The sequence below is a fragment of the Microcaecilia unicolor genome, chromosome 3 (assembly GCF_901765095.1).
Source record: "Microcaecilia unicolor chromosome 3, aMicUni1.1, whole genome shotgun sequence".
NCBI lineage: Eukaryota > Metazoa > Chordata > Amphibia > Gymnophiona > Siphonopidae > Microcaecilia > Microcaecilia unicolor.
In genome coordinates, this window is record NC_044033.1 from 371,179,464 (window position 1) to 371,203,448 (window position 23,985).

General features: G+C 42.7%; 1 protein-coding gene across 1 annotated transcript; it reads left to right on the plus strand.

The window, feature by feature from the left end:
* Window positions 1–86: 86 nt before the first annotated feature.
* On the plus strand, window positions 87–22,775 carry LOC115464766 (probable G-protein coupled receptor 139). Its single transcript, XM_030195119.1, has 2 exons — window positions 87–156; window positions 21,808–22,775. The coding sequence occupies exons 1-2, from the start codon at window positions 87–89 to the stop codon at window positions 22,773–22,775; spliced, it is 1,038 nt and encodes a 345-aa protein (XP_030050979.1).
* The last annotated feature ends 1,210 nt before the right edge of the window (window positions 22,776–23,985 follow it).

Here is a 23,985-nt window from a genome sequence, read left to right on the forward strand (position 1 = left end):
ACCCAAAAGTGCTGTGGTATATAGTGACAGGCAGAGAGATAAATTAAACAGCTGGAAGGTGTCCTCTATGTCAGTTCTGTCTGAAGATGGAGGAGCCCTGGATCAGAACTGTGCAACGACTGTTCTATCCCATCATGTCAGTGTTTGGGCTGCCTGGTGAGTGAGCTTGTGCACATCCTTGCAAACAAACATAAGCCCTTTTTTTGTATTCTTTGTACAATAACTAAGGTTTGTTTGCTTTTTTAAACAATTGAAAGCTTATGCCTCAAACTTTTTCTGTCAGTCGCCAGAATTCTATGTCATTTGTGCTACTTCTAACTGGGCCATTTCTCTAAAAGTTGGAGAGGCATATACGGAGGTACTGCCTAAAATTAAAATCCTGTCTTCCAGTTATCTTAATTTCTGGTGCATCAAGGAAACCAGAGGTATCCTCACCTCTTCATGAACCTTGACAAAGGCATATTCTTGTCATGCAAAATAGTAGGTCATGTCTGTAAGTTCCCCTTTTCAAGACTCAGATGACATATTCAAACCTTCAGGTTTTGCTGTATGCTGTGCAAAGTGCCTATGTTTGTTGTAACTTCAAACATCTTGAAAGTTTTGCATGTCCAGCGGGCAAACACTGGGCATTTTGTTTGTGAAGGGTGTCACTACAAGTACAGACTGTAATCACTTATCACAGAAGGCTGGGATTTTGGAAATATCTGTTTAAAAAAAAAACACCTGTGCCCCCTTTATTGTACTTTTAACATGATGCTTGTAAGTGATGCCTGCAGAAGTGCAGTAGTGGGAACTAGGTGACAGATGTCCTTTCAGGAATGCAGTACTTATACGGAATTGAGATGATGATGATGATGTTACTAAAAAAGTATCATGTCTCCTGGATCATTAGCCATTAACCCCCTGGATTCTATATAATGTGCCTAGAGTTACATGCGATTCTGTGAGTAAATCTAGGTGTATTTTATAACTACACGTGTAGATTAATTGTTTTAACAAGCTGTTAAGCGTTGTTAACAGCTCTTAACAAGCAATAACGAGCCTAATTGGCAAAAATTAGAATTTGCTTGCCTATATTGCTAAGTGTATTCTGTAATGTATTGCACCTATATTATAATTCACGCAGGCAAAAAGGTGCATAGTTAGGGAGGTGGAAATGGGCATTTCATGGGTGTTCCAAAATCTACACAGGTTGTTATAAAATATTGGCCCGTGCACATAAATCTACATGCAGGGATTTGCATCAGCTTTTCACTGGCTTAAATGGACACACGGAGATTTCAGACTCACAGAAACAGAAGCCTGCCCTTGCAGGTCAGCAACGCGGCCGTGCCAGAGAAGAGGACCTCGGCTGGCAGGGGTTGGGGACCCCCGCCAGCAAAGGTACCCGATGGCGGCGGGGGAGGGTTGGTGGCAGGAGGGGGTTGAAGGGGTTGGCGGCAGGGGGCCAAATCCATGGGGGCCCATGCCCCCGTGGTCCCACATAGCTACACCCCTGATGTAGAGTCTGCCATGCCTTTGTAAAAGGGCCTTTTAATTAGCCCCACAAGATTTAAATGTGTAATGCTACTTGAAGTCCTGTTCAGCATCTGAAAAGGAAAGAAACAATGTGAAAAGCAAAATATAAGATTATTCCCCATATAGGACCCAATTCTGTAGATGAAGCCCAATAGCTAAGCACTATTCTATAAATGGCATTTCAAGTTGGACGCCGTTTATAGAATCCCAGCACCGAGATCCACGTCCAGTTGTGGGAGCGAGGATTTACACCATGTGAAACCCTATGTAAATCCTTGTGCCTAATTTAGGCGCAGATCTTCCCAATTCTATAACACTGCGCAAAATTCCAGGAATGCCCTTGACCTGCCCATTTTGGATCCGCATGTAAACATTTGCGTACGCGTATTTATAGAATAGTGACTAAAAGATGTGCACGTAAATTTTAATTGTTGCCAATTTGCGCCAGTAATTGATTGGTGCCCAATTATTGGGGTTAATTGGCTTGTTGTTCAATTAAAATCGCACACGCAAACTGGGTGCATGACCACATTTATGGACGCAATTTTGAGTGTCATATATACAGTAGAATGAAGGGAATAGCGTTCATAGGCAGTGTGTAGATGCTCACAGCTATTACTTCTTCATCTACCCAACTGCAGAAACATAACCTACAAAACCATCTATGCAGCAGGATTAAGATACCTGGCTTCCAAATGGTGGAACTCAGTACCAAAAGCCACAAGAAACATCACTAACTATCTTCAATTCAGAAAAGAACTGAAAAACATTCTACAGTTAACTGCATAAGCTTCAGATGTCTCCTCCATGTTCTAATTGTAAAAAACGATTGTAACTTCACCAACATATAAATTGTAAGCCACTTTGAACTGAAACCTGTTTTTGGATAACAGTGGGATACAAGAATGCATTAGTTAATCAAGGACAAAGCAAAGACATACACACCACTAGGCAAGCAAGGAAAGAGTAGCTTATGTACACAGAGGCTTTTTCCAAATGTACAGTTTATATAAGCATTTTAGCAGTACATACAGTATTTTTTAAAAGTGCATAGTTTTCCTACTTTAAAAAATCAGAACTGCACTTTTTGTTCTTCAGAGCTAAGTAATATGTCCAATACTTTGACAAGGAAACTGTTGTAGTTTCTCCTGAAGTGAATGAGAAATTCCATTTAAACTCTACATCCCAAAAGTGTTCTTGAATTTTCATTGTGGAATAGTCTACAAGAGAACTTCCTGAGAATTTATCATCTCTTGCCATATCTACTGTATGCAGTCTGTGTGGGTTTGCATCTGTTTCCTCAAGATAGTGTCTGGCTTGTTTCATACCTTCCAAGGGATATTTATTAAAAATCACATTAAAAAAAACATACAGTCCATAGAGATCTATAAAATTCATTAAAAATATTTTATGAAGAGTCGACGCAGTCCTGTGTTTCTACGCACTGTACACCTGCCTCAGGAGTCTCAACTTCAACTGGACTTGAAAATCCCTTGTACTATTTAAAAACAAATATAAACACAACACCATCAAACAGCCAACCACAATATGGGCTGTGGCGGCAAAATGACACCAACTGCTGGGTGTAGTTTTTGGTTTCTGCTGCTAAAATGAAGTGCTCAGTTTGTACATCAGCTGTGTTACTTTCAACAGTTAGTGTCATATTGTGGTTGGCTGTTTGATGGTGTTGTGTTTATATCTGTTTCCAAACAGTACAAGGGATTTACAAGTCTAATTGAAATTGAGACTCCTGAGGCAGGCGCACTGCGTGCCAAAACTCAGGACTGCCTCGAGTCTTGATATTACATTTTTTATTACTTTTATAGATCTCTAAGGACTGTATGTTTAAGTGATTTTTAATCAATATTCTTTGGTTGGTACTTCTCTGGTCATTCCCCTTTTTGTTCTGCTGTTTCTCCTTGGTTGGATTTTGCAAAGAGGGTACTTCAGCTTTTTTGTGTTTTTGTTTGGCTTGTTTTATACCTTGACAGTGGTGGCAGGGTTCACCATAAAGCAGCTATTGGTACATGGCTGAAAAATTTGTGGTGCTGATAGGTACTCATATACCTCTAATGCTCACTGAGGTAGACAAACTTCCGAGAGTTGAATATTTTCCCAGTGTTTTGGAATTGTAACATAGGGCCCTGTTTACAAAGGTGCATTAGCATTTTTAACGCACCTACAATTAGCGTGCATGCTAACCGTGTAGGCACCTATAGGATTATTGTAGGCACATACACTGTTAACACGTGTACATGGTAACGCGGTTTAAAAATGTTAGCGCGCCTATAAAGCGGCTTAGTAAACAGGGCCCTTAGTCACACTGAAGAATACTTCCCTACCCTTTCCCCTGGCAAGTAGCTCAATTGTATTTCAGTAGCCAGTTACAGTATTTTCTCAGATCCATGCATAATTATTAAAACTGTGAATATAAATACCTTACAGAATAGGGATCAATATTCAGAAGATTTATTTGAATAACTTTAGGAGTTACTCAAACTAATTTGGTTTTCTAAATCTCCCATTGACTAGCTGGGTTGGACAAACTTTATGCAGGTAAACAAGAGGTGATGACTTGGGCATTCCAGGTTTGTAGTTTCAGTTGAGGTGGATATCTTTATCTGGTGTACTTTGTGTAAAAGTGCTGTTGTACATATTTGGCTAATCTGAACGATATTTAAAACCATTTTACCAGCCAGAAGCCAAATGGCACTTAACTGGCTATTTGGTGATATTCAGTGGGAGACAGCCAGCTATCTGCCGATATTCAGCGCATCGCTGGCTAAGTTTGGTGGCCAAATTATGCTGCCGAAATATCTCGCTTTGGCCAGTTTAAACTTAACTGGCCAGCACTGAATATCAACTTGGCCAGTTAAGTTGAAACCGGCCAAAACACCTGAATATTCAATGCTGGTCACCAGAAACAGCCCGGCATTGAATATCTAGGATCGTGCCAACTTCAGGAGGCAGCCCAGCTACCTACCGTAGTCTGAATATCAGCCCCAATATGTTTACTGCAAGGGTTCTCAACCCAGTACTCGGGACACACCTAGCCAGTCAGGTTTTGAGGAAATCTGCAATTATTATGCATGAGATAGATTTGCATAGAATGCAGGTAGGACATCATACATATTCATTGTGGTGCTTTATTTTATGAATTTTTATGCACAGTGAATGGTGGCACAGCAAAAATAATATTCAAAAAAGGAGTTTTGAGTCCGATGGTATAAACAGGACACCAGCTTAAATCATTGCTGGTTGTACCATAGGATATTTATCTTAAGGGTTTCTGAGTTCTCTTTTGCCTTCAAACAAAAACAACACGGGTGAAAGTGAGGGAAGTTCCAAATGACCAAGGCAAACAAGAAGCAAGAGCATCCATTTGCCAAAACAAGCTGACCCAAAAGACCCTACACGGGCCGTGTTTCGGCATAATGCCTTCCTCAGGGGTCATAGCGGTTCAGATAAGTGAGCTTGGTAGAGTGTATAAATGGGGAAAAAACCCATTAAAGCGCTGGTGCAATATGCGCTGCAAGGCGTAGCAACCAGACAGAATGGCCTTGGTAGAAATTTAGATATTTATCTGTAGTTTACCTGCTTACTTGTATTCCTTAAAGTATTTTGCACTAGCCTCCTGCCCCTCCCACTCCCACCCCCACCTTTTCTCTACCCATAGCCAGGGCTTTTTTTGAGGGGGTACTTGGGGGTACTGAGTACCGGCACCTCTTCCATTGTCTGCTAAAATTGACCCATGGTCCCCAAGTTTTAATGAAAAAGCTGAAGCTCTACACACCAATTCTGCCTTGTCATAGATTCTGTGACTGGTTGCTGGGGGCCTGGCTATTGTGGGGTGGGTCTCTTAGTGATCACCCCACCCCCTGAAGGGTGGCCTGGCATTTGAGTACCGGCACCTTTTTCGCTAGAAAATATGCACTGCCCATAGCTAAGCCACCTGGTCTCTTGTAGGCAGGTTTGAAAAGCAGAGGTGTGACTAGCCTTCTAAAATAGAGAAACTAAGGCCTAACGTGGTCTTTGAGACCTGCCTTTCTGTTGGAGCCTTACTATCTGGAGATAAGTCAAATTTCTGCATTCTCTCCGCCTTATCTTTGTGTTCTGATCTGTGCATTTCTGTTCTGTTTCTCTGTTATTGTTTCAAAAAGGAAAAAAAAATCTTTTTTCTTGCTCTGAACCTATGCACCTGTGCAGCCTCACCTTGAGTATTGCGTTCAATTCTGGTAACCATTTCTCAAAAAAAGATATAGCAGAATTAGAAAAGGTTCAAAGAAGAGCTTTACTTTACTTTACACTGGACTTATATCCCGGTAACACCATTACTACTTCTAAGAGGGTCACAAATTCAAGAGTGAGAGAGTACAAATCTGTCGCATTTACAAATACAATACACATAAACAGTGTGATTTTTCTAGCAAAAAAGGTGCCGGTACTCAAATGCTAGGCCACCCTTCAGTGGTGGGGTGATCACTGAGGGACCCATCCTACAATAGCCAGGCCCCCTGCAACCAGTCACAGAATCTATGACAAGGCAAACTTGGTGTATAGAGCCTGAGCTCTTTCACTAAAACTTGGGGTCCTTGGGTCAATTTTAGCAGACAATGGAAAAGGTGCCGGTACTCAGTAGCCCCTCAAAAAACACCCGCAACAAAAATGAATTTTAAAAACCCCCAGTAAATAATCATTAAAATATTTCTGAAATAAGACAGACAGTTTTTAACGATTTCCTGAAAAATAAATAATTATGTATCATTCGAAGTTCTACTAGTAATGAATTCCAGAAAGTTACTGCTTTATAAGAGATGGAAGTAGACAACTGTTTCTTATATCTGACATTGTGCATTGGCGGGTAATATAATAAATATTATTCCTTTAAGTGACCAGATTTATAAATAGTAGAGATATTTACCAGTTTCACTAGAGAGTAAGGAGCCTCACCGTGCAAGATCCTAAAAACTAAAATCCTTAATTTAAACTGTACCCGCAGCTCCCACCAGCAGACACTGTAACTCCAACAAATTTATTCAAACATTTTGTCAAAGAATAAATTAGTCTGGCAGCCGTGTTCTGAATTAATATTTGTAAACTTTGCAAAGAAGATTTAGAACAGACCAAAATGATAAAGGGGATGCAAATACTCTCATATGAGGAAAGGCTAAAGAGTTTAGAGCTCTTCAGGTTAGAAAAGAAATGGCTGAGGAGAGATATGATTGAGGTCTACAAAATCCTGAGTGCTGTAGAACAAGTAGAAGTGTCTCAATTTTTTTACTGTTTTTTTTTTTTGGCGGTTTTCAAATAGACAGCACTTGGCTTGCTTGATGAACGTTCAGCGGTAGCTCGTAATCTATCAGGATTGTTTGAAAATCCCAGTTTACACACCGTGAAGATATAATTTGACCCCTGAGGCAGGCGCTTGTGCGCCGAAACACGGCCCATGTCGGGTCATTTTCACAATAAAGGACGGCTATTATCTCTTTCTTGAAGGCCCAGTGTTACTTTTTTGTTTGTCAGGTAATCAATAGAAATAGAATAAAATAAAACATAGAAAAGAAAATAAGATGATACCTTTTTTATTGGACTAACAATACATTTTTTGATTAGCTTTCGAAGGTAGCCCTTCTTCGTCAGATCAGAAATAAGCAAAATTTGATAAGTAACAGCATATATAAGTGAAACATCAAAGTATTTCAGTGACAGTCTGAAAGGATGAGGAAGGGGTGGGTTAGGTGAGAAACAGGGAGGGCTGAGAGGATGAGGGACAGGGAGATATGAATGGTGATCAGCGGGTGACAAAGCAGTGGAAGTACAAAGACTAGGGGAGTAATGGTGAGATGCTCTAATAGGACTAGCTTACTCTCCTAGAGACTGGTATGTACTGTTTCTTTCACATCTTTGGGTGCTGGAAGGGGATCAGTGAACACTGGGGGAGTAAGGGGGAGGCCATGCCTTAATCCATCCAGTGGTCATTTATTGCACCTTTTTGTGACTTAGTTGTGATTAAAACAGGTCTAGACCAAAACATCTAACTTTTAGCCCTGGACGTCTTTGCTTTGTTCCATTATGGCAGAAAAACCTCCAAGTTTGGGGAACACCCAGATCCCGGCCCCAATACTTGTGATTTGGACACACTGCATACGAACTGCATAGAAAACTGCCTAAAGTGGGTTTTGAAAATAGCGATTTGGATGTTTTGGCAAAAAAAGGTCCATCTGCTGCTTTGTGCCGCTTTTTGGATGTTTTCCTGTTTTGAAAATGGGTCTCTTATGTGTACAAATGTGTCAAAAATCGTACCATCATTCACAGCATCAATAACATTTCAAAATAATTACAATACATTTACACTGCACTAGACAATACAGGAAAGGCCTCATTTTTACATTCAAGCTTTATATAGCAGAAGAACTTAAAGTACTGAGAAAAAACATCCATAATAGGACATCATGTGGAGGGGCATTTTCGATATGATATCTAAGTTCGACTTTGAATATTTTGCTCAAAATGTCCATAAAATCAAGCGATTGGGATATAAGAGGACCAAAATGCTTAATAGACTGGCCACACAGACATCCCAGAAGAGCAATGGGGCACTCTAGAGGGCACTTCAGTGGACTTCACGAAAAGGCTCCCAGGTACATATTTTACCATTGCTCCCTTAAATTGTATGGAAAGCCCCCCCCCCCCAAAACCCACCAAAAAGCTACTGTACCCAACTGTACACCACTACAGCCCTTATAGCTGCAGGTGTCACCTATATGTGGGTCCAGTAGCTTTTTGGTGGGTTTTGGAGGGCTCACACATTCCACCACAAGTGTAACAGTTGGATAGGCAATGCCTTAAAGGGTGGAGGATAAAGGGCTTTAAGTTGAATTTGTGTTCTTTTGCATTTTTTAAATACTATTTTAACATAGCAATAAAAAATGAATTTTTTTTAAACAAAATATAGGGGTGCGCTAACCTAACTTCAGCACAGTGCTGGCCCTGTGCTTTAAACTTCATGCACAATGGATTGCTGTTTTATGATTGGGAGCTTTACAGTCCTCCAGCAGTCAGTATTCCTTGACCCTTAACCTTCCTCTGGCAGGCCAGTATAACTCCTCTGGTTTCACATACAGTTTCCTATTCTTGCTTCTCTCTGCACCAGTTCCACTCTCAGGCCATGTTGATGTCAATAGCAAGTCTAGCAATTGGTCTGTACAGAAGAAGTGAGATATTCCTGTTCTCCATGAATCTTGGAGTCACATTTGCCAATATTATGGCCCTTTCTTCCCTCCATTTTTTCTTTGTGATTACCCTGGGATTTATTTATTTGTTTATTTCACATACTTGATATACCGCATGCAGCTTAACATAGGCTTCAATGTGATTTACAAAAAACAAACAAAAAAAAAACAATTTGAAAAAAGCCTAAAAACTTAGAAGAAAAAAAATAGAAGAGGAAGGAAAAAAAAGAAAAGGGATTGGGAGAAGGAAGGCACACCACGGAGTGAAGAAAGAACAGAGAGAAGGGAGAAAGAAGGGCAGAAAATCATGCCATGACCATAGTTATCCAGCTTTAAACAGAACAGATTTACCTTTCAAACTGTTTTAGGGGTCCTTTTACCAAGTGGTGGAAAAAGGGCCATGCATTGGCGTCAGTGTGTGGATTTGCTCCAGACCGAGGCTACCTGCAGCAAGTAAAATGCTTTTTTTTTTTTTTAAAGGAAAAGGCTGCACAGTAAGTTAAACACTTGCCATGCGGCTATTTCCTGGGGGAGCCCATACCACCTCCTATTTAGGAAGCGGTCAGAGAGCTCCTGCACTAACCTGGCGCTAAAAAAAAAAAAAAATTCCCAGCACTGGAAATGTTGCACGGCACATGCTTGAGCTACTGCCAGGCTCCTGCAATAGCCCAGCAGTAGGGCCAATTCCTACGTGCCTTTGCTGCAGTAGCCCTACCATGGCTTTGTAAAAGTGGCCCTTAATTTGCAGTGTCTTTCAGCTGGCCTTAGCCATGAAGAGCTCAGGACTACTCTCTTTCTGAAGTTCCAATGTAGTCTAATTAAGCTTTGCTGACTCATTACCACAGTATTTCTCCCTGAGGGAAGACCTATAGCTGATTCCTGCCAACACCTCTCTTCAATGCACTGGTTTCTAGCCCTGTCACACCTTACTGCTAAACAGTCAGATATTGCAAGTGAGGATTTCAAAGATCTGTTGGATGGTCACCCTGAGGTGTTCCTGCCCTTCAATAATCACACTTTCTGATGAACTGAGATTTGGAGAGAAAGAGGACAGCATACCAAAACCCTCATCCACACCCTTGTCACCTCTCGTTTAGACTACTGCAATCTGCTTCTTGCTGGCCTCCCACTTAGTCACCTCTCCCCTCTCCAGTCGGTTCAAAACTCTGCTGCCCGTCTCATCTTCCGCCAGGGTCGCTTTACTCATACTACCCCTCTCCTCAAGACCCTTCACTGGCTCCCTATCCGTTTTCGCATCCTGTTCAAACTTCTTCTACTGACCTATAAATGTATTCACTCTGCTGCTCCCCAGTATCTCTCCACACTCGTCCTTCCCTACACCCCTTCCCGTGCACTCCGCTCCATGGATAAATCCTTCTTATCTGTTCCCTTCTCCACTACTGCCAACTCCAGACTTCGCGCTTTCTGTCTCGCTGCACCCTACGCCTGGAATAAACTTCCTGAGCCCCTACGTCTTGCCCCATCCTTGGCCACCTTTAAATCTAGACTGAAAGCCCACCTCTTTAACATTGCTTTTGACTCGTAACCACTTGTAACCACTCGCCTCCACCTACCCTTCTCTCTTCCCTCCCGTTCACATTAATTGATTTGATTTACTTACTTTATTTTTTTTTTTCTATTAGATTGTAAGCTCTTTGAGCAGGGACTGTCTTTCGTCTATGTTTGCGCAGCGCTGCGTATGCCTTGTAGCGCTATAGAAATGCTAAATAGTAGTAGTAGTAGTAGGACCCACAAAAAATGGAGTCTTTGGCATTGGCAGGTCCAACATGGTGCTTGGACGTTTGGTCTTTTGCACCTGCTGTTCTTCTGGCTTCTCAGTGTAAGGCTCCTCATTCAGTTGCTGGTTTAACGTTAATGGCTGGTTCTCCTGTTCTTCACTTTCTGGATACTCCTCCTCTATCAGCTCCAAGACTGGTAGGATGGGGTTTACTCTCCTTCTGTTCCCTCTGGACAGTCAGGGTCTTCTGGGACATTTATTTTTCATGTTCTAGGAAGCTCAACACCACATTATCTTCCTCTGCTGTCAAAAGCTCTGGCAGCAACTCTGTAGCTGAAAAATACAAAGTAGAACCTAGCCAGGACAGAGCAGATAGCAGTCCTCTGTGGCCTTTTGGATGGAACTTTAAAGTAATTACAGATGACATAAAAAACCTGGAATGTTGCCTTCCTAACCTCTGCTTCAGTGACTAGGAAGCCACTGTATTGCTAGCCTAGGAAAGAGCCAGGTCTAAGTTTGTGGATGGCTCTCCATCTCCCTCTACAGCTGGGGCTCTGGCAGAGCAGAGATTCCCTGGTAGATAGAGTCTCAAGCTGATCTGGTCCATTAGGGGCCCTTTCACAAAGTTGCTGCAAAAAGTGGCCTTAGTGCACCCTTACGCGGGTCTTTCCTGCACACACCGTGGCTGGAAAATGGCCAATTTTCCATTTTCCGATTTAATGGCCATGTGCTAAAATGAGTGTGTGAGACCTTACTGCCACTTATTTTGTAGACGGTAAGGACTCATGCATTAATCCTGTGCCTATCAGTTAGCATGCGGTAATGTAAACGCTTACTCTCCATTCCCAGACACTCTCCACCCTCAGACACCCCCCCCTCAACTAACAAAATTTTTAAAATATTTTATCACACATGAGTAGCACACCCACATTTGCAACTCACCATGGGACACCTCATTGCACCCCACGATACATCATTTTAAGCTGCAGAAGAAATATTCTACAGTTTTAGTCTCTTACCAGTCATCTCAAGTTTGGAGTTCTTTACCTACTTTGGTGAAATGCCAACAAAATTACTTAATTTTCCGTAAAATGTTGAAGATAAATGTATTTAGAAGGTATGTACTTTCTAATTAAGATATCGGGCAGTCATTCATTGTGTTGCAATTTTTCTTGATATTGTAAGATCCCAGCCTGGTTGACTGGTTTTATCTTATATTGTAATCCACTCTGAACTTATTTAAAGGTGTTGAGGGGAATATAACACTAACAACATAAGTTTAGTGCTTATCACAGCTTGGTAAAAGAATCCCTTAGACATTTATCTGTTGCACTAATCTGAATAAATGGAGATTACTTTCTGATGTGTGAGGTATTTTCTTCATGAGTCAACAGTCCTGGAGATCCTCAAGCTACAAATGCTGATGGTGATCACCTTCCATATGGAGAACACCAAAGGGTTCAGTGTGAAGAATAATTATTTTTAATTGCCCACTTAATTCAAAAGTTCAAAAAATCTTCAAAAAAGACTCAAAAATAGCATATCCATTGGGCCCATAATGTTTATAGTCAAGAGCACAAGAGGTTTCTGTGGATAGTCAGAGTCATGCTGATCTTTACTGAAATATTTACATTCGTGCCACGCATCTCTGAGTCATGTTCTTCAAATATTATCTAGTTTAATCAGTAAGAACATCAAATCAAGTCCATCAATATTCAAAATGAGAACACTTATCTGTTAGTGCTTCCCGATAGCTGCAGACATCAAGCTGATATTCCCTGACACAGTATTTCACAACCACTGTTTCAAGAAGATCTTTCTATGCAGCAGCTTATTGCTGTGAATAAAAATAGAGCAATTAATAGAGTCCACAATAATGCATAGAGATGTCATGCAGTACACTTGAAAAGATTTTTTGGCATATAAGGGGCAATTCTATAAAATAAGCACCAACAGCTTTGTGCATTTATGCATGAATGTACACAAATGCCCACATAAATGCCAAAATTCTACCTTTGAGTCCCCAGGATCCTCTATGAAGCACTTCCCTCTGCCTCTCCCAAATAGCCCAACTTGACCCTCTCAGGATCCTTCAGCCACCCCAGGGGCTTACCTGGGAGTACTCCATGGTGGTGTGGTGTAGTGGACATATCTGAGATAGCTTATTTATTTATTTATTTATTTATTTATTGCATTTGTATCCCACATTTTCCCACCTATTTGCAGGCTCAATGTGGCTTACAGAGTTTTGTTATGACATAGAGGCATATTTTCAAAGCACTTAGCCTCCCAAAGTTCCATAGAAACCTATGGAACTTAGCCTCCCAAAGTGCTTTGAAAATATGCCTCATAGTCATTCCAGGATATCAGATACAATAGGTAATGTCCAAAGATTAAGTAAGAAGCGAGAAGGAAGGTGTTAGGTTGGTTCAGGGTTTTTTTTGAGGGGGTACTTGGGGGTACTGAGTACCGGCACCTTTTCCATTGTCTGCTAAAATTGACCCATGGACCCCATGTTTTAATGAAAGAGCTCAGGCTCTACACACCAATTCTGCCTTGTCATAGATTCTGTGACCGTTTGCAGGGGGCTTGAATATTGTGGGGTGGGTCCCTCAGTGATCACCCCACCCCTGAAGGGTGGCCCGGCATTTGAGTACCGGCACCTTTTTCGCAAGAAAAAATGCACTGGGTTGGTTAGTATAGAAGGTGGGCTTTTATAACTGGGTGGTTGGTGAGGTAGTTTTGTAAGGCTAAGGGTTAATTTCTGTGGTCCTTTTGCTCATCTCTGTACTGAGGAAAGGGGATGGGACTTGATATACTGCCTTTCTGTGGTTACAAGGTGGTTTACATATTATATGCAGGTACTTATTTTGTACCTGGGACAACAGAGGGTTAGGTGACTTGCCCAGAGTCACAAGGAGCTGCAGTGGGAATTGAACCCAGTTCCCCAGGATTAAGGTCTGCTGCACTAACCACTAGGCTACTCCTCCTCTTAATCCATTCTGTTCCTATCTCATGTGACTCCGAGTGTCAAAATGGCAGCACTGGTCCCCTAGTGGTATTCTCACAGTACTACTGCTTGGATTCAACCTTGCAAATAAGGGTGTTATATGTTTGGGCCTTTCCTGTGCTACCAGATTCACCAACACCTTAGTGAGTAGAGCTGCATTATTAGCAGTCCTGACAATTAGTGCACAGTACCAATCCATGTAATAGTCATCACAGACACCCACGGTGCTTTTTGACACCTTAGACGTCCCTGGGAGCAGATCTACCTCACAGCATTGATCTCAGGGGTCATAGATATACCCTCCTCTTCTGAAATGGGGGATGCATGTTTATGTTTTTGTCCTGCCCTAATCACATCCTAGTCCTGCCCAAACCATGCTCCCTCACAGATGGAGGTTTTAGCCATTTAGACATTTGAATTCTCTTATATAAACATTTTTTCATAGCTGGATTTTACATCTAAATCATGAATGGGACTTCTAAAACAAGCACCATATTATCCAGATGATATCCAAATTCTTGCTCTTTATTATAATACCAACACCATGTCTTTCATTAGCTCATGTGTCTCTGCAGTTCCTGACTGGCTTAGTAGAAGAGTTGCCTAGTGGTTAGAGGGGCTCAGTTGACAGCCAGAGAAGCCCAGTTTGAATCCTGCTCTGCTCCTTATGATCTTGGGCAAGTCACTTAGGGGTCCTTTTATGAAGCTGCGGTAAAAGGGGTCCTGCAATGGCATCGGCACATGGATTTGCCTTGCTCCAAGGCCCTCTTTTACCACAGCGGGTAAAAGGAGTTTAAACAAAAAAAAGGAAATGACCATGCGGCAAATTAAGAACTTGCTGTGTGGCCATTTCCTGGGGAAGCCCTTACCGCCTCTTATTTAGGAGGCGGTAAGGGCTCCTGTGCTAACCCGATTACCATCTGGTAAGCCCCAATGCTGAAAAAATAAAAATAATTTCCAAGCACTGGAAATGGCACATGGCACACAACGGAACTACTGCCAGGCTCCTCTGGCAGCCCAGCGGTAGGGCCAATTTTCCATGCACTATTGCCACACTAGCCCTACCATGGCTTTGTAAAAGGGCCCCTTAACCCTCCTCAGGTACAAACATAGATTGTAAGTTCTCAGAGAACAGGGAAAATACCTACTGAAGCTGAATATAACTAATCATGGACTTCTACTGGAAAGGCATGACCTAAATCCAAATAACATAAATTGGCTCTTAATCCTTCCAAATGTAACATAAATTGGCTCTTAATCCCATTTAAGGCCATGTGGATTTCTAGATATCAGTCTCCTCCATCTCTGATGCCTTATATTAAGGATGCTTCTATTTCTTTAACATCTTCAGTCAGTGCATGGGACTGGAGTGGGAGGCAAAGGATTGGGATAAGTGATATTAAGAGAACTAGGGAACCATATAGGGAATGGAGAGGGTTAGTAGGAAGGGTTCATAACCAAAAATGAAAAACAGTAGACTTGCTACTGCATCTTGTCCACAGGGGTATAGATTTATATCTCTAATGGATTCTTACTAGAATAGTTTGCTTTAGTTTAAAAAGAAAAATCTTTAGTTCCCCTTAGATTTCATAATGACAACAGCTCATCATATCATCTCAAATAACCTCAGTAGCCAAATCCTCTTTTTTAGCATTAAGAATTATATCTATCAAACATTACGTCAACCTTTGTGATCCTAAAATTCAGATAGACTACTGCAATTCTCTAAATAATAGTCTTCTTCATGTTTCCCTCAGATTGCAGTTAATACAAAACACCCCTGCAAAAATTATTCAAAGTACATTTTTTCCCAAGCTTTTTTCTGGAGGAGAAGTTGGTAGTATAATTGGGCAGTATACTCAGATGTATTTTATTTGATCTTGTTTGTACGTTTATTTTAGATTACGTATTATAATTTTCAGTATGTTTAGATGTATTGTAGTTGTGTTTTATTTATTTTAGATTTTGAAATCATGTTATTATTGTTTTATTCTACTGTGTATGTTTTGTTGTAACCCGCCCAAATTTGGAGATGGTGTGGGATATAAATGATATTTAAAAAGTAAATAAATAGACAAAGGGGTCCTTTTCCAAAGGCGTGTTAGACGCTACGCATGTGCAGTGTGCACAGAAATGAGACTACCACCAGGCTACCGCACCCCCCTGGCGGTAATTTTAGATTTGGCATGCACCCATAACGCCTGGATGATTTATTTAGTTATTTCCTCCCACGCACATCGTTTCCGGCTGTAATCGGCAGTGGGTGCATGCCGACTGCTCACCGTGTGTGTAGTGTGTGAGCCTTTACCACTAGATCAGTGGGTGGCGTTAAGGGCTTTGGCTGGTTTTGTACACACGCCGGTTTCAGTTTTACTGCATGCCCTTTTCCCATCCCATTAAAACAAAAGTCCTTTTTTGCAGATGCCGTCAAAACTGGCCCGGTGCGCACCCAATACACGCACCTACACTACCGCAGTCCACATTTTACTGCGGCTTAGTAAAAGGACCCCATAGTTACTTAGGGGCCCTTTTATCAAGCCGAAGTAGGGCTACCACAGCAATAGCACATGGCAAATCAGCTCTACTGCTGGGCTCACTCAGAAGGCTGGCGGTAGTTCTGGCTTCCACCGCATGCCATTTCTGGTACTAGGAACTTTTTTAAATTTTTCTAGCCCTGGGAGCTTACAGCCATTTACTCCCACAGTCGGTAAAAGGGGACCTTGGCACATAGCAGTCTATGTACCAACACGACCTCAGGCCCCCTTTTACCGCAGCTTGGTTAAAGGATCCCTTGTGTCTCTAAAAAATGCAACTCTAACCCATCTACTTATCAACCTTCATTGGCTGCTGATTAACAACCCAACAATGTTTAAAATCTTTGAACACCATGCCCTATCTACCAAACAACCCAACCATTTGGCAGATAAATTTATTCTATACAGTGAAACGTCGATAATCCGTCTGAAAACAATCGGCGAAAGCCGAAACCGATGAAAACCGAGGCAATTAGTGAGGACGGCCAAAATCGGGAGAAGGACGTCCATCTTCCGATACAAATTGGGGGATGGATGTCCTTCTTTTTCGATGAAATCCGAGGCAACCAACGAAAACCGAGACAAATTTCTCGTCGAAAAAATCAACGAAATCCGAAACCGACGAAAATCGACATCAACGAAAACCGAGGTACTACTGTATATATATTCCCTCTAGAGCTCTCATTCCTTCCCAAGCTCATCTTAGTGTTCTCTACCACCCTACCCCTTTATGCATTTGCCTAGGTCTGATTCATTGTTCAGTATTTGCTTATTTTGTTCCAGATCTCTGCAACTCCAGGTCTCTTGATCTGCATCTGGAGACTTGCCTTGCCAGTTTTAGAAGCAAACTTAGAATCTATTTTTTTCCTTTGACCAGGTTGACTAGGGGCACACTGGAGAGGTGAACTTATTTCTTCTTACCTTCCCCTCCTTTTATTGTGTTTTGTTTGTATATAAGTTTATCTCTAATCTGCTTCCATGTGCCTTATGACCCAAAAGCCAGTATAGGAAAAATATGGAAATAAGGGGGAGGATATTCTGCAAGCGATAAATGGTTTCAGTACTGGCTCAAGGAACTGTGGTGTCCTGAGATAACTGGCATGATCTGGTATCTCTCCTTCCACACCCTCCCTCTCTTAATTCCTCCCCCCACCCCCACCCACACTAATGGCAAAAGGCACTAAAACCCCAGTGTGTTATCTTTCCCCCTCTCTTCCCTCCTCACCACCAGGGTCTGGCAACTCCCCTCTCTGTCAACCCCAACCCTCTTCCCAATCTACCTTCAAACTCCTAGAGGCACTGGCATCAGCAGCCATTCCCACAAGCCACCTGCTCCCAGTCTGAAGCCTTCTTTCTTTCTGCCTTATACTGCCCCACTGGAAAAAGGAAGTTGTATCAGAGGGGGTGGGACGCGGAAGGCTTAGCATCCAGCACAGGAAGCATGTGTGACTTGCTGCTGCTGCCAGTGCCCTCTAAGTGAAGATAGACTGGGAGGGGGGAGGTTTTGAGAGGGGGGCTGCCAGACCAGGATTTTGGCAACTTTTATCACTAGCACCCTGAGTCAGTGCCTCACGTGGTCCATAGGTTAAGCCAGTCCTGACCAGGGAGGAGAGGCTCCTTCCCGGTTATCTCTCATTGACCAGGTAATACCCAGATTTTCAGCAGCACATAACCAGACTGTGTTTTCAATGTTGTATATCATTACATCTTATACCCAAAGACTGTATAAACTTGACTGTATAAACTTTTAGCCCATTCATAGGGTTTCACCATGAGAGGGCAGTATTTACCTTTTATTTAAGTTTTACAGACGATGCTTGTGTGGAGACTCACACAAAAAAATTACAAATGAATATGATATAAGTCCACCGCTTGCAAGTAAATCTCTCACTATGGTATCATGCGCACCAGAGGAAAAGACTTCAGATACTCGGTCCTCACTGTTACTTATCAAAGAGTGGACCGCTTTGCTCAGCATTTACTTTTGAAATTTAACTTTTTCTTTTGTAAATCAGCTGGCGAGCATCCTCATCTTCTAATATAATAAAACGCACCCTCAACGTTCTGAGGACAACGTTCTAAAGCCATCTGACGTCACTCCCAGGCTGAAGGGTTCGTGGATTCGTGGTGTGAAGCCTTCAAGCCAGCCAGCCGTCTCTGCCCCGCCCTCGCGTCAAACGTCATGACGTCGAGGGCGGAAAAAAAAAATCCGGCAGCGCAGCGTCAGGGAAGGAGGCGGCGCTCCCGACGTCTCTAGCCTTCCCTTCGCTGTGTTCCGCCTTCTTCTGACATCAAGGATGACGTCAGAAGAAGGCGGAACACAGCGAAGGGAAGGCTAGACGTCGAGAGCGCCGCCTCCTTCCCTGATGCTTCGCTGCCGGAACCGCCACGGAGGAAAATTTAAAAAGAAGAAAAAAAAAAAAGTTGGGGGAGAGAAGAGGGTGGCCAGTAAAGTTGAACAATGGGAGCGGGAGGGCAGGGGAGAAACGACAGCATGGATGCGAAGGGAGAGAGGGGACTTGCTGGAAAAGGTTGAATGGAGGCGGCAGGGGACAGAGGAGCATGGATGGGCATGGATTGGGAGGGCAGGGCTCAGGGAGAGAGGGGAATTGCTGGAAAGAGATGAATGGAGGGGGCAGGGGACAGAGGAGCATGGATTGGGAGGGCAGGGCTCAGGGAGAGAGGGGAATTGCTGGATAGGGATGAATGGAGGGGACAGATGGGCATGGATGGATATGGATCGCAGGGCAGGGCTCAGGGAGAGAGGGGAATTGCTGGATAGGGATGAAAGGAGGGGGCAGGTGACAGAGGAGCATGGATGGGCATGGATTGGGAGGGCAGGGCTCAGGGAGAGGGGAATTGCTGGATAGGGATGAATGGAGGGGACAGATGGGCATGGATGGATATGGATTGCAGGGCAGGGCTCAGGGAGAGAGGGGAATTGCTGGATAGGGATGAATGGAGGGGGCAGGTGACAGAGGAGCATGGATGGGCATGGATTGTGAGGGCAGGGCTCAGGGAGAGAGGGGAATTGCTGGAAAGGGATGAATGGAGGGGACAGAGGAGCATGGATGGGCATGGATTGGGAGGGCAGGGCTCAGGGAGAGAGGGGAATTGCTGGATAGGGATGAATGGAGGGGACAGATGGGCATGGATGGATATGGATTGCAGGGCAGGGCTCAGGGAGAAAGGGGAATTGCTGGATAGGGATGAATGGAGGGCGCAGGTGACAGAGGAGCATGGATTGGGAGGGCAGGGCACAGGGAGAGGGGAATTGCTGGATAGGGATGAATGGAGGGGACAGATGGCATGGATGGATATGGATTGCAGGGCAGGGCTCAGGGAGAGAGGGGAATTGCTGGATAGGGATGAATGGAGGGGACAGGTGACAGAGGAGCATGGATGGGCATGGATTAGGAGGGCAGGGCTCAGGGAGAGAGGGGAATTGCTGGAAAAGGATGAATGGAGGGGGCAGGTGACAGAGGAGCATGGATGGGCATGGATTGGGAGGGCAGGGCTCACACTCTCTCTCTCATATACAATGTCTTTCTGACTCTCACTCTCACACACTCTGTCTCACACTGTATCACATTCACTCTCTATGTGCCACACAGTCACTCACACACTCGCTTGGTCTCATACACTCACTCTCACAGAGAATCTGTGTCTCACACACACTCTCTCTCTCGCCCACACACACACACTCTCTCTCACACTGTGTCTCACATACACACTTGCACACACTCTCATTCTCACACACACACTCTCTCACAAACACACTCACACCCAGACTCACTCTCTCTCTCACACACACACACTCACACTTTCACTCTGACTCTCAAACAGCCACTCTCACATACACTCTCCAAAACATACACACTCCGAGGAAAACCTTGCTAGCGCCCGTTTCATTTGTGTCAGAAACGGGCCTTTTTTACTAGTAAGTCATAAACCTTGTTTATTTTCGCTCATTATTCAAAGCTTTTTTTTTCTTGTTGTTTCATATTTTATGATAAGAATAAACTGGTACTTAGCTGCTGTTTGCTGTGGAACTAATGGGTATGCCCGACAGGGAGCTCCTGTTTCTTTGGTGCTTCTTAAGGAGCTGAACCCAAAGTTTTCTACAACACCCTGTAATCAAGTAAACAGCATTAATTTTCCTGAGAGAACTCGGGGATCTGCTTATCTATAAATCCTTACCCATACCTGATATACATGTAGGCGTCCATCTTGTCAACCCTCTAAGATTGCACCTACGTTTTAAACCTAACGCCGACTTTGTCAACCAATCAGATTTCACTTAAATTTTAAAGGGGACTTTACCTCTTAATTGGTTACTCTCAAAATGCATCGTTAAACTACTCTCCTTGTATATATATATATAGAAAGGCAAATCCTTTATAAAAAGGCCTTCCATTCCACTTGATTGTTTAACCCGACTGGAATTAAAGATTTCATTTGTTTTGTGGGTGGATGGATGGATTATGAATTTTTTCTAATTATGATTATGATGATGATGCTGATTATGGATCTGATTGTGCTAATTATGATGCTGCTGATTATGATTATGCTGCTGATTATGATTATGCTGCTGATGATTACAATATTCATATTGACCTTCTTAATATTTATATTGTGCTATTTTTGGGCTACTTTTGGGTTGGAACATTTTTTGCCATCTGGCAGCACTGCTGGGGCTCTAGTCCAACAAAGCATCAGCACCTAGAGAGCTTGGGGGTGGGGCTAGAAGTTGGTTTGTTATACCCCTCCATCTAAAAAGGTGTTTCATTGCCCCTGGGAAACAGCATTTTGCACAGTCAAATAGATGCTTATAAAAATTGCCCCAGCTTCTACAAGATAAAATAAGTGTGTGGAACAGATAGTGCCTGCTTTTATGCAATATACATAGGCATCTTTTCTTTAGTGTTTATATATTTAGGTGTTTATAAATTTTCCAGCTAAATGTGACTTCTTTCAGGGTACAAAATATCAGTGTTTATCATTGTTTTCATGCAACAAGCACTGTTGCTTGGTACTTTTTCTAGAGGAATGAAATATGTACATTTGTGTCACTTATGAGGCATCAGCACAGAAAAGACACGAAAACTGAGTGGATGATACAAGAACAGCCAGGAGAGGGGTTACAGAGTACCAGAGGAAGTGGTGCTTTTCCAGTATTTATCCAACAAACTACTATTTTAATTTGTATTTATTTTTTTGCATTGGGAGTGTTTTATCTATCTTTATCAGTTAAAATCTAACATCAGAAGCCCTAAATATATGTGTAGGCACTCCTGGGGGAAAAGAGTGGATAGAACAGGGTGGGATTGGCACTTATAAAACACGTACATATGTGTTGATTCCTACTGGTACGGACGGTACATACACGTGCAATGTTACTTCTGTCTTGGAGCTGGCGGAACATTGGATGGTAGCTTTGGGGGAGTTAATTTTATACCAGCACAAAAATGCATATGCTACGTTTATTAAACAGATGCAACAAGCACATCAGTGCACCCTGATATCAAATTATTCTCCCTGTGTCTATGGGGAAGGAGCTTAGTTAATCAGGCCCTGGGTGTCACCATTGTATGATGCATGAGTATTTCTTACTTTGATTGACCCAGGAAGTGGAAGTATAGTCTGGGATTTGAACCCATATTTTTCTGCATAGCAACATGTGGGAAAGAGAAAGGGCCACTAAGCCTCTGAGCTGGCCAGCAAAGGGAAAGATTTAAAAATATATTTTTTAATTTCTCTCTCTTTGTTCTTCAGCTAGTTTAATTACAATTGCTGTATTCTGCAAGGGAAACCTGGGCTTGTCCAAATCCATCATCTACTACCTGGTGGCTCTGGCCATTGCAAACTTCCTCCTGCTTCTGGTGATCACAGTCTTCAGGGATATCTTCTTTTTCTATGTAGACCTCTCAACATGGTGGCCACCTCCTTCTTGTGGAATTAGCAACTGGATATACTTCACATGTGTCTATTCGGTCACCTGGCTCACCGTGGCTTTCACCTTTGACCGCTATGTCATTATCTGTGGTATGAAGCTGAAGTTCAGGTACTGTACTGTAAAGACTACCCAGCAAGTGATAGTTGGGGTCTACACTGCGGCCTTCCTCATAGCTATGCCCACTTTCTGGATCTATGTTCCTGTCCCTACCCAAGTTCAAGACCTCAATGGCACTTCCCTGGAAATTTGTTCAATCCGGAAAGATCTGAATGAGATTTTTATTCTGTCCATCTATGACCACTTCCAGACAACTGTGTGGATTATAATTCCCCTAGTTTTATTGGTGCTTACCAATAGCCTAACAGTATGGCATATCTTTGATACCACCAAACTGCGCCAGGGTCTAAAGAAGGGCAATACTGACCAGAATGACCTGGAAACCACCCGGCGTAGAAGGTCCATAATTCTTCTTTCTATAATCACAGCCTCCTTCCTGGCACACTGGTTACCTAAGATGATCATAAAGGTGGTGGAGAGGCTCACCATCCCCCCTGTGAACCGCTACGACTTCTTCCATCCGGTGAGCATAGTCCGAATGTTAGCCAACATGCTCATTGTTCTCAGCTCTGTAAGTAACATGTGCATGTATGCACTGGGTGTAGAGAAGTTCAGGCAGGAGCTGGCTCGGGGTATTAAAGCTAGTGCATTCACAGTCTGCAAGCCATTTATCCCTTTGTCACCACCATCCCAATCCCAATCCCAAAATATATCTGATTTAACGCAATAAGAGAAAGAAAGTTCAGGGAGACTAGACTTATTTATAATAGTGCATGTAACTTATTGTGTTATGAACACTTGTCAGAGGTAATGCTCAACTAATTTTGGCAAAAGAGATGCACAAATTTTCTGATTTGAGATTCAATAAATGTTCTATGTAACATAATTCTCTTTTTCAAGACATTCTTTCATGGCCACGATCTCTCATAGTATTACCTTAAAAGCTACACAAAATTATCTCTTCTAACAACTGTCATACCTCCTGCTTATTTCTCATAGTATGTGCTCTCCCATAGACCCTCATAGACCCTGAGAGTACGAAGAGTTATCATGTATAAGGAATGCAAAAAATATATTTAAGGCATCACCTCACTGATTATCTGTAACTTCTTAGTTCATGTCCCACACTTTAATACATAGGATAGCTATGTGCTGCCTTGGAGATCAAGGTTTAGTACCTAGGCCTGGAGCTGACTGAGAACGAATACCATTGCAGAGGCAGGGAGGGAGGGTATTGTAGGAACCGTAGCCTAGATCACTTTATAAGGAACTGTGCGTTATGTGAATCGAGAGCAGAGGATTCTGGATCTGATGCACTACAGTAAGACTAATATTGCTTTGAAAGCAGTTCTGTGTAATGAAATTGCTGACACTGCTGGAAATATAGGTATTTACATATAACTACTATGAGTTTTGTATCAAATGAAGAGGCTCAATATAGTCAACAAAGACTCCTTGCCAGCATTTTTCTCTTAACAGCTCGCCTCTGCTGTGAACCAGATTGGATGAGAATTTAAAACGTCTCACTCTATAGCAGTCTGCAATGCCACAGCCAATTGTGTGGCCTACCCTTTGGATCCTGTACATTCACGACCTGGAAAATGTCTTAACAGAGACTAGGACACAAAGAGCTTTTGAACCTCAAAATTTCCCTTGCCTGCCTTCCATCTGGGAATCATTTGTAACGTTGCCCGGTTCACTAACACAGCTGGAGCCTCTGGGCATTGCAAATACTCTCTGACACGAGCCTTGGATCTGCAGAACCGTTTCTGGCACAGGATTGAAGACCCAGCACTCTGAACAACGCACCCAGTTCAACAAATGATAAGCTGCTAGTGACCATGTAAGGCTGGTGTTTATTTATTTATCTTTTATGCTGACTGTGTTTGTGAAGTGCAAGCTGAAGCTAAAATGATTTAGTGATATTTTGTGGTCTATAG